Source organism: Anser cygnoides, chromosome 4 (assembly GCF_040182565.1).
Source record: "Anser cygnoides isolate HZ-2024a breed goose chromosome 4, Taihu_goose_T2T_genome, whole genome shotgun sequence".
NCBI lineage: Eukaryota > Metazoa > Chordata > Aves > Anseriformes > Anatidae > Anser > Anser cygnoides.
The window spans coordinates 3,978,762-3,990,924 of NC_089876.1; the positions used below are offsets into that span (position 1 = coordinate 3,978,762).

Below are 12,163 nucleotides of genomic sequence, written 5' to 3' on the forward strand. Positions count from 1 at the left end.
CTTCCTGGGAGAAATTTCAACATAGTTTTATGCTGAAATATATTTTTTTATATAGTTTATAGTTGCCTGGTGTCTTAGTTTGATATTCAGTTTAAGATTATTTGAATCCTCTTACGTTATTTTTTCTAATAAAATGCCTTACTCATTGGAAGACAAACAAAAACATAATATTAAATCCTGTATTTTAGATACAATGTCTGTTAAGGAATTATTTTCTTTTTCTTCAATAAAATAAGCCCAGAATTACTTAGTGAAAGCTGGAGAAGCTTAGTAAAGAAATTACCATCTCTTATGCTATTTTTTTCCCCTTAATACTTTGTCTGCTTTGCAGTTGAGTTCTTTAAAGAACTCAATCTTAGATAATGTTGTCTTAAAGATTCTAACAGTTTTTTAACCCAAAAGATGTCAACAAAATATGTGAAATATCAGCTAGCGATTTTGCTTTGTAAAATATGTGCTGTTTACTGATAAGTGTCATTCAGACCCTATAACACAGCCCCAAAGTCCTCTAAACCCAGGGATTTCACAAGTTACGTGTTCTGCTGTTCCCGCAGTGTAGCGTGCCCTCATGTGGTTAGATGCAATATCTTCCTGGAGTGAGTCAGGCACGCTCTGAACCATTCTCTATTCTGCTAAAGAACTGAGAAGAATAAAGATTAAGAGCTAACTGGGAGATAGCCTGACACTGAGATTTTAAATACTGTTTTTTCTCTAAAGCTCTCAAATGATTTGGTGCTTGGAGATCAGAAAAAAACCTGCTAACATTTGGTTCTGATTCAGCAACAGATGCGTGCGTTTTGTTTGTCTTGCCTTTTGAGGTTTGGAGGATCCACTTACCAATATTTAGGACAAAGTAGCTTCGTTTCTGATTGGTTAACACTGATTACTTTCAATATGTCAGTGGAAATTTCTTTGTTGATTTTATCTTGCTTAATACATAATACCAGCAGTCTTTTACTTTTGGTACAATTTGAGTACCACAAGGCTTAATCTTGTGCTAGTAATAAATAGCAAGCTGTTTATGCATTTCTCACATAATGCATGTTACGAGTTTGAAAGCTTGATTATTAGTTCAGTATTCAGCTTTGGAAGGAACTGGAGTTAATGAGGTGTTATTTTGGATCTTTTATTTCTCATAATTTACGTAGATTGCTAGCAGCTTGTCTTGAGGGCTTCATAGCCTTAAAGCAACTTGCATATCTTAATGACTTTTCTTGTACTTACGCAAGTAGTGTAACAAAGTCTTGCCCCAAAATAAAAATTGGTGAAATTGGAGAAAAACAGGAAAATGCGCTTACTTTATTGATGGCATTTAATATTTTAATTATCAAGGAAAAGAAATGATGTCAGTATGATGTTTGGACTAGTAATAACTTGGAATGAAGTTAAATTAAAATTATTGAATGCAAGGAGTTATTTCATCCTCAGTTATTGCTCGCTTGTTGCTAAGATGATTGCGCACTGCTGAAAGTTAATGCTTCTGCCTGCTTTGAGGTTACTGCTGCTTAGTGCGTATTTTATAATCATTTGGAGCTAACTAACTTGCCTTTACTGGTTTCAACATACGAAGTTCCCAAATGAATGCACGCCGTTGTCTCACAAGGACAATGATAAACAGTGAAGATGGTCATAAGATCATGGGCAGGAGTTAATATCTCCAAATGTTGCTCCAAATTCAGTCTATGCTATATAAAACCCATAAACGTCCTTGGTGTGGAGCTTGGGAAGACTCAAAGGTCTGGAGATGCCAAGTTCTTTCAGGCATCCTTTTTCGGGCACCCTTTCAAGCTCCTGGAGTGTAATTCATAAATCCAAATTCTATGATAATGCTTAGGCTTCCTGTTCAACACATGGAGAAGAGAGATGCTTATGGGTGAGAGTGACAAAACAGTGGGAGAAACGTTGAAGAAAGTGGGGCTTTTTGAAATGCCGTCCCTTTCTGGAGCTCATGCCTGTTAATCTGGTGATTAACAGGCCGCGAGATTGCTTGAAGTTGGTCTAAGTCCTCCTTCAGGGATGAAAAATGGCTCATTCATGGTTTTAAAAAACCCAACCACATTAGTTTGGCAGCCCACTTTCTTAGAAAATACTCTGGATGCTGAGGTACTGACCTATGAAGCAAGAAGCCTTGGTTCAGCTCTTCTGAGCCTGGGGTACTTCAGACCCACATTTCTCACCCCCAGGGCAGTGCTCTACCACCAGTTCTCAGCCAGGTGAGATAGTCCTCCTGCTAAAACGCGGCGTTAAGGCAGGAAAAAGTCACAAATCATTAAGCTAGAGAGGTGATGTGTAAATGTATGCGACTCCAGCCTCAGGGATGTTACAGGAGTTTGAGGAAAGTTTAAGGTGAGGTTTTGGGGCATGCTGCTGGGACTGGGACTGCTGCTGCTTCTTTACCCTATCACTGTTTAGTGTAAAAGGAAGACACAGTCTAGAGAGCAGAGACCAAAAAAATGTCTGTTTTAGCCTTCCCTACTTGTATGTAATTGAAAATGAACGTAACTTGAAATGGTATGACCAAAATTGCTTGAAAAAAGCTAAAAAGTACATGGTATAACTAGCACTACTTGAGTACTTCAGTGTTAAATAGCTTGAATGCTTTATACCAAGTCTGTTTGGGGCATGTGAGCAGGTTTACTGTAACTGAAGACTCTATCATAGGGAGATGCTTAAAGTTTAATAAGATGGATAGATGAAGTAACGCGTGGTTATAGCTTAAATACAGCAATGAGTCGGTAAGAGGTTAACATCATCTGATTACTTTTGTGAGATATGGCAGATTTGGTCAAAAATACCAGGAGTGTGCATTTCATCCTGCCTTTGGCAGTTGTGCTTGACTTGGAGCCGGCTGTTTCTGGGAGGGAGTTTGGGCAGTCAGGAGATGCAAAGGAACATTTTAAATTTGCCTTCTGTATTTTACGTGCATTGTAGACATCGAGCAGATTTTTTTGGGAATCAAACCAATTTTGTTGAAGACTTTTTTCTCGGAGCGATAGTAACCTGGAAGTAATTACAGATTCCTTAATTGGACCAATTAAACGCCTCCTTAAGCATTTCCAGCTTGGCACGAGCTGGAATTGCCGACGTTCCTAACAAGGTACCAGAAACCTCTATGGAGGAGGAGAATTGTTTAGCTCTTAAGAGAAGTTCTGCAATCACAGCAGCACAGGCAGAGAGGACCTTGTAATGAGTGTCAGCGCTTGTCCTGCCTCTTCCACGGGCTGGTCGTGGTCCCCGAGCAGGTCCCAGCTGATGTGTCCACACCACAGCATGGCCCCATTAACCAGTGGCGCTCACTGGCACTTTTGGTGGTGGGATTTGTACAAAAGTGGAATGAGCTACAGCAATTGAACTACATTTTTGGTGTCTTTAGGGATTTTCCTGGGGTCACAACAGAGGCGACATGGCTGGCTGGTGTGGGGGAAATACCCGGAGGGTTTGCTGTGTCTGCTGTATAAAAGATAATGTTCCATAAGATGTATAGGAGGAAAATGTGTGATATGTTTTTTGTTGTTCTTGCTGCTTTTTGTTAACAGAACAAGTAAAAGGGAATTCCGCAGAGAATTAATACTTTACAGAAGAACTTTAAAATACTTACTGAAGAACTTTAAAAGTGCCTTATACAATATTCATTCACATGGACTAGGATATAAGCCTCTTCCCGTGGTGTGAACACTGATAAGAAGAATATAAATGAACAGTGACAGAGTTGCTATCTCTAAATTACATCCTAAAGGTACATCACGTTGACAGAATAGAAACATGCAAATTTGTCCAGGAATTTGTATAAGGCAGGGGAAAAGCGAATCAGAGCAGCTAGCTGTCCTCGAGCTAGATTGGCTGAAAATATTCTGGCTCCAGTCAGTGTGCCCGGAGTTATCTATGTACTGACATCCAGAAAGTAGGTGTGTCACTGTTTTTTTTTTTTTAATTTAACATCCTGGCTAATAATGTATACATTAGAGAGAATTGTCTGCTGATTTGTTAGTTCTTCGATACAGCAGGTGTTTGCAAACATTGAAGGGGTCTGGAATGTGAACAGAAAGACTGGATTAAAGCACTGGCGTTTAGTGTGGGTGGTCACGTTAGTCGATGAAAATTCAAATATCTGTTTTTAACAGAGAAAAGAATTTCATTTTTATGAATTAGGTGGACAGCTGGTGCAGAGATAATTACAGGTGTTAATTATGTAAGCTGTTAGAAAAAAACGGTTATGATTTGTCGGCTGGGGCAGTGGCAAATTACTTAAGTTGATCAAGAACTTTGAAGATTATTATTTAAAAAAAAAAAAGAGTTACATTGAAGACTGAATCATGCTCAGCAGATAATGTGCGTTCCCAAGAGTAATAATGAAAAAAAAAAACACCACACAGCTTTTCAGGCAGTACCTGAGACTAAGCGCAGATAGGAAAAGAAACAAGTTACCTGCTCCCCTGTTTTGCACGTGAATGGCGCTGTAATTTGAAAGAATTTTTACCGCATTTTGCTCAATAAATCTCATGGTTGGATTAGGATTACCTAATGAGCTACTGCTGAGAGCCAGATCTTAAAGTTTGCAGTGTGCAGAGCTGGGAATATGTAAAGACAAAAGTCCCACGCGGTTTTTCCCTGGTTCTGGATGGTCAAAGTGGAGCTCACAAGCTCTGCGTTCAGACTGGTTCACTACTCGATTTTGATCTTCCCATAGTCATGGCAGTGCTTTAACCCATAACACGATCTGTTTTTCTCACAAAGTATTTTGAAAGGTCTCTGTTTCATCCTGCTGCCAAAGAAAACCAATTGTGAGAAAAAATCATAAACCCGAAGACAGTTTGGAAAAAATGAAATTGTTGTTTTCCAGACAGCTGTGGTGATTTTTCTCCTGGATGGAACAAAATTCTTTCAGAAACAGGAGGATTTTAAAAACGGTGCTCAGGGGGGATACCATTAGTATAACCACTGAGGATTTAAGGCTAGCCTTCCACTCGGATGGGTCTTATCTCTAGAAGCGAAAGGGTCCTTACGCTAAAATGTCAGGGCTGTCTTTTTGCAGGTCACTGAGTGTTTCCAGCAGATTGCTGATACAGAAGCGTATGAGAAGAGAGGAATGAGAGGAATAACTTGTAGCTGCTCGCATGCAAAGAAATGCCTGTGGGAAGAGCGAGTTAATATATACTTGAAAATAGGGGTGGCAGGGGCAAATAGCAGCATTTCTTGCGAACAATTAGTAATCTTTCCGAGAGGCCCTTTTACGCTGACTTCACGTGTTGCAGCCAAACCATTTATGTGAGTTGTTTTAGAATAATTCAGTCGGAAGGGACCTTCGAAGGTCACCTAGTCCTGACCTGACCTGTTTATGTAAGGTACGTTTGTATGGCCATACTTGATTTACCGTCTGTATTAAAACACACAAGCAGATGAATGCTGTCCTCCAGCTGGAAAACCCCACCAGCCCCCTATCAATATTAATATATTTATATAATTATGTATAACTACTTATACTATATATAATTATATACATGTTAATAATTTCAATATTAAGAAATGACAAGGACTGAGTACTTGGTGGGCGATCAGTGACGATCCCCAAGGAGTAGTAGTACAGTGAAAAGGTGCATATCAGTATTTTCCTCCAAAGTGTCCAGATTAGTATGTTGCGTGATGCAGTTATAGAAAATCTGTACTAACTAATCCAATCCAATTCAAGCAGATATTGGGGAAAGTGGTGTGGGGGAAATTGCAGTTCTTAAACTTCGCAGTTGTTAAACTTTCGGCCCGTGCATTTCAGAAATCTGCAGGGAGGACAGTTTAATTCACGCTGTCAGGAATGCTCTTCTTTCCATGAGCTGGAGCTGCAGACTGGGATTAATTTGATGAATGTCTGAGCCAGCTCTGGCCCCTTTCACTGCTGGCATCCCTGCCGCGACCTCTGCAGCAGGGAAATCCGTGCTAATACAATTTTCTCCTTTTATCAACGACGTCTTCACCTTTCTTTTGTGCTGATGGGGCTGTGTAAGGAAGACTTAATTCGGGGTGGGACTGAGCTATTAATTAGTGAAGTTCTGTTGTTCCAACAGAGATCTGTGCTAGAACTGCGTGAAGCTTCTTTAATAAAACAGGAGAGCAAGGTTCCCTAGTGTGATCACAAAGCCAAGATCATTATAGGATTGCCGAATGAGCTTATGGTAATTATCAAGTGATATATTTGATAATTGTACTAAATTTTTGTGAGATCTGCATTAATTAGTAACTTCAACTGATACAGACATTCCTTCCTTTGTACATGCATAGGTGGGGTAAGTTACTTAAAGTAAACCAGTTAGCTTTAAAGCCTTGGCAGAAAAGTGAGCTATGTTCTTGTCTAATTTCTTTCTTTCTTTTTTTCTTCTCCCCATGAATACAGTTAAAATATTCCGGGTAGACACTTCTCAAAAACTCAAGCACAGTGTTAATAAGAACAGGTTCTTTCTTTCTTTTTATTCTACAACTTCAGTTATAGGCTGACGTATGGCTTTGTTCGAAGGGGAAAGCAGCTAATGTATCAAGGGTTTTTCTTTTACTGATGGAAGAAATTTTCCTCTCCCAGCATGTCTGACTTCTCTGAGTGGTACTGCTGATTTTGGCAGAGACTGCTTTCTTAGCAGTTCAATGTTAATTTCATGTCATTTCCAATAAGCTGACACCAGGTATCCCAGGTGGGCAAAATTGTCAGATTCTGTTTTTTATGAGCGGTTTTGTTTTCTGTAAGAGCTGTGTGTTGTGCAGAACCCAACCTGGCTGTGCAAAGGCTGGAATCCAGAATTCCCCTATCCCAAGCAGAAGATGCCCTCAGCCCATGCTGGAGAATGGTTTCTCTCCTTGCTTTGTTGCCTTTCGGTCCTAGGAATCTTCCAGCTGTTGCTGCGTGATGGTCCAGCTTTGTTTGGAGAGAAGGGAGCCCCAGCATTGCAGTTAGTACTGCAGTTAGTTATCAGCTGCTGTACATTTATGGGAGGTGGGAGATCTCCTTTGCATCAGGAGGCTCCTGAACTTTACTCCCTTTAGCTCTTTTTACCAGGTCATTCTATTAAAGTATATAGAATCTTTTCTGGGATCTCGAATAAAATCTGCTATATAAAGGAAAATCATTGTATCTGTACAAATCATTGTACATTTTTTTTTTTCCCTTATATCCAGCCTGAAGCTCTTGTTTCAACATCTGCCTGTCTTCCTGTACTGGAGGGGCCCAGGCTGGATATTCCAGATGCAATTCAAGGAGTGCTGGGTGGAGGGGGATGATCACTTCCCTCAGTCTGGCTATGCTTCTGCTGAGGTTTAGGCATTAAGAGTATAGAGTAAGAGTACCTTTCTCTACTTAGTAAGCGTATAGTATATAGTATTCAGAGTTTATCTTAAGGTATAAGAGCGCAGGTATTGTTGGCTGCCTTTTCTGCCAGGGCAGGCTGATGGCAGCTTGCTGCCTATGAAGGTCCCTCAGGTCCCTCGAAGCAGATTTGCCCCCCAGCCTGTCAGTCCCTAAATCTTATGGCCAGGGGTTCCTCCGGTACTGGTGCATGACCAGGCACTTGTCTTCATCAACTTCTGTGTGGTTCCTGCAAGTGGCAGCCCTGCCCTGTAGTGCATCGACTGGTCTCCAAGCTGCTGTCATCTGTGACTTGATGCAAGCCAACTTCACTGCTGGCACCAGGTCTTCACCCCTAATAGAGAGAGTAAGTCATCTAGGAATAAATGCAGGGGAGTATCTCTAGCAGTCCTATGAGTCCGCACCAGTTTTCTCTGAATCAATGCAAAAGGAAGATGACCGTGAACACTCATTGAATGAGGCGCCCAGCTTTCTAGGCATGGCAGTAGCAATTACAGTAGAGATTTCTGGCTCGTGGCACAAGACTAGGAAATTTCATCACGTCCTTTGGAAAATATTTACATTTTGGAAAGAGTATATACACTGTGTCTGCTTGTCAATGCTTTCTTCTCTATATGTCTCAGGCTCTCTATAAGGCTCAGCACTCTGAGCCTTTCTCATATGCTCAAAAATTGCATTGGGAATGGAGTTTCTGGCAATTGCAGATTTTAGATGTTTTGCTATGCTCGTAAGTTCTCATTATCTAGTTTTGATATGCTGATTACTTTTTGAAACTGTACATTAGGAGCAGACCATGTTGGGCCACGTCATTCTGTACATGTTCACTCCTACACCTGCTGTGATTGATGAATTCAGAACGTGGAGGCTTTTCTGAAGGACGTGTATTTACATGTATAAATTATTACTCGTGGCAGAGATTTCAATTTTATGCTTTTGTTACAAGTAGCTGAAAGGTGTGTGTGTTAAAATAAATCAGGATGTAGTGTGCGTTTTCTTTTCTTAAGGAAACTAACCTTTGGTGTTTTCTTCTGGCGCAGTAAATGAGACTGTCTCTGAAATGAAGTATTTTTTTGATCAAATTAGTTTGGGACCTTGATTCAGCAAAGTAATTAGTTTAATCTATTAAGGTCATTTAAGTGAATGTGGTATTGAGTAATTTTCCAAGCAGATTGAAGCATCTGGAATAGAGAAGTGAAATTAAACTGGAGTTGTGCACAAGGTTGGAGACCCGACTGACCGTGCTGGGGCTGGAATCAATGCAGCCTGCCCGTCTCCCTGTCCACAGGACACGTTACAAACATATTGTTTTATGCTGTTTTGATTGCATTTCTGTAGGTGTCTGTAATTAGATATCTAAGAAAACTATTCAAATCTGAAACAAGTATCTGCTGTGAGCACGTTTTCTCTGAAAACAGACCACTCTCAGCTTTCCTCCTCTCCCTAAAGAACTGTTTCTTTATCATTTTTTTTAATGGTATGGATTTTTTTGTCCATCCCTGTTCAAAAAGTACACTATTAAAAGTTATTCTGAAAACTCCTTAGGCTTACTACAGGTGTGGAGAGAAAAAGCTCACAATATATAAGGCAAAATATATCAACATTTGTTTCTGACTTCCTGATTTATTTGAACCTGTAATGTGCACTTACAACCATCCTTTGAGCGTCTTGAATAAGGTACGAGGCTTCTAACTGTTTGTGTTTTGGGAATTCAGCAAACCAGTCTCCCTCGTCTGGGATACCGGCACCTGCAGCTCATCTGATTACGTGCAAAAATCAGAATTCAGCATTTGTCTTTCTGCCTTCTTGGAAAGAAAAAGGAACAGTAACTGATTCCCAGCCAGCTCCCATTAAGCAAAACACACACAATTAAAACTGATGTATGTTCAACCAATTACTGTTTTTCATTCTGCTTTGCATATTACGTGCTGATCTATTCAAGAGATGGATTTTTGCAGGGCTTCTCCCATACTTAAGAGTTTTAGGAGGAAAGCCTCCTAAAGGAGGAAACGACACAGTTCCTGTGAATTAAATCAGGATGTTTACTTTGCTATGTAAGTACGTTTTATTTGAAATTGCCTGTTGAGAGTTGTTATGCTCTGAGGGCTGTGTGTAAATGGCTTGTTGCTTCTACTGAGAACATTGTTGGACTAGTAAATCCAGCATGTTGAACCATTTTATTAAAGCATACATGTATATATATCTAAAATACATACTCTATGTGTACCATCAAAATGTTTTGGAGATTATGGTGGTGAAATATTTATTCAGGATTTATTTCACTTAACTGAGAAATCTTATACCTACTTGCTTGTTCTCACCCTGGTTTTCTGTGTTTCTCTCCTATTTTATGAGACACTATATATTTCTATGCACAAACTTATCTTATTCTATGACAGCTATGCTCCCCATTCCTGTTTGTTGACTGCAGCAGTTCAGTAGTTCTAGTTGGTCTTACAAGAGATGTGTAGGTAAGGTTAGATGAAAAGTATCTTGGTAGTTGAACCATTCATAGAAGGAGCAGACTTGCAGATAGCACGATCCTGTCAAATTGCGTTTTATTATTTTTAGTGGAAAACTACGTTTTTAGGGTATCAAAAGAGGTCTGTAATCTGAATAATCCCCGTGTCTTCACAGGACTTTAGCAGTTCTTCTGCCAGCTACAACTTCTTTGTGTTTGTGCTATTTGAAGAATTTGGTTATTTTTTTAAAGCTATTGACCCCTGTATCTACCATTTATTGACCAACTTTTCTTTGCTTCAGATCTTTTTCTTCCCTTTATTATCTCACTGTTCTGGCAGTATACCTCTAGTTTGTTCATTAAATTCAAACAATTACTATCAAGTTCCAGTGTTGTTCTCTTCCTTTTCAGATCACTTCTGTGAATTTCAGTAGGTGCTCAGTCAGTTTTGTTGCCTGTTGCATCTGAAAGGTTGTCTTTGTACTCCCCATGATGTACTGGATAAATCCATTCTTTTGGATAAACCTGAGTTATATTACAGAATTATCCTAGTATCTTCATAAAGCTCTAAAATTATTATATAGACAATGATCAGCCATGAGAGGATCTTCAGGAAATTGTATTGAAGAATAATTTCATGGGAAAAATAATAAAAAAGAAATATTTCTAAATATAAGTAGTGGAATAAAACAGATGATGGTAGAATATTATCCTGCTGTATCCAGGCATTTTTTCCCTGTACATCTGTGTGTATGGTGTTTTCAAGCCTTGACAGCCTTTTCTATTTTATTTTTATTAAGGTTCCTTAGTCTCCCTGTTTTCATATGTGGTTGAAAAAGCACAAAGAGTGTGATGAAAGGCTCTTTGGTGACAACTGTAACACATTGTCATGCTTCTTGTAATAGGAACGGGATGGCAGTGAGGTTTTTTTACTTCCTTTTAGGATCTTTCTTGCTTTGTATTGTCTGTCTATTGCAAAGACTTTTTTTTTAATTATTATTTTTCAGTAAATTTTTAGGTTAGCACACAGATACGCCACTTACATAGACTGCCCTGGGTTATATCCTGGCTAGGGTGAATTGGATCACTGAGCATTATGGATCCATTGCTTTTTCTCATGTATTTAGCACCTGATGATATCTGATATTTGGGCTTTACAGAAAAACATCCTGCTATAGCTGAAGCGATGTTAAATTTTTTTGGTCTATCCATCAAAAAGCTGTGATGTATGTGCTGTATTGTATATGCTGCGCTGTATTGTTAAGCTATGTGGTTCGGGTTTCTTACCTGACTCCTGAATAAGGAATTCTTGTAGGAGATTCTAAAAATATGAAAGCAGATTTCCTTTCTTTTTGAACACTGGAGAGAAAGTATGACCATTTTACTGTCTACTGTTGTCCTACACAAATGTGTTATAAATATACTGAAGCACTATTACACAGAATACTTTTAACCTGTATAATCTTTGCAGCAGGAGCTACTCATTCCTTAATGTCTAGAAGACATCCACAATGGTTTTGTCACTGCTTGAACATAAGTGGTGGTACTTATCTCTAGAGGAGATTGCTTTTCAAATAGTTACTGACCTGTATGTATGTTGGGTTTTCATTTTAATGGCTTATTCATTTTTTTAAAATGAAGACCAGTGACAAAAGTTTCTCTTCTTTCTCCCCTTCCCTGCTTGCCTGCTGATTTGCCTAGACCAGACTAAATACAAGCTAAAAGTAAAAACCTTTTTTTTGGGGCATGTGCTGCCATGCTTTGGACTTTGACCTTTAGATTTTATATATTCAGTGCATGTGACCATTGCATCATTTCAACAGAAAATACCGAGAACATTGAATTAGGTGACTATCTATTTTGCTCTTAAGAGCTGAAAAATTGTTCAGACTTATAGAAAATTCTTTTTTCTTTCCCAAAGGTAACAACGCTCGTTAACACAAGCAATAAGGGACCGTCCGGCAAGAAGAAAGGGCGCTCTAAGAAGGCTCATGTGTTGGCTGCCTCGGTAGAGCAGGCTACTCAGAACTTTTTAGAAAAAGGAGATCAAATCGCTAAAGAGAGCCAGGATCTGAAGGAGGAACTGGTTGCTGCTGTAGAGGATGTACGCAAACAAGGTATGTGGAACAAACTGCTCAGTGGTGTAACTGCCACGCTTGAGTCTCTTCAAGATTTCTTCCAAATCAAGTGTATCAGCTTCTCTGATAGTGTAAGACAAACCACTCTTATACTATGCTATAGGTATAATATTTATGTATATTTACATAGCATACAGATATTAATACACCTCTACCTTTGTCACTGGCAACGAGTACAAAGACTGTTTTAACGTTGTAAAGCAGTATGTAGAGTTTTTTTACCTT

General features: G+C 39.2%; 1 protein-coding gene across 4 annotated transcripts in view; it reads left to right on the forward strand.

Annotated features, from left to right (window-relative positions):
* CTNNA2 (catenin alpha 2) overlaps nucleotides 1-12,163 on the forward strand; it is a 478,216-nt gene that overhangs the window by 85,766 nt on the left and 380,287 nt on the right. For all 4 annotated transcript variants that reach the window (XM_066995540.1, XM_066995543.1, XM_066995541.1 and 1 more), the window contains exon 3: nucleotides 11,722-11,917. In XM_066995540.1, the coding sequence (XP_066851641.1) occupies nucleotides 11,722-11,917 (196 nt within the window). The remainder of the gene's footprint in view (nucleotides 1-11,721; nucleotides 11,918-12,163) is intronic.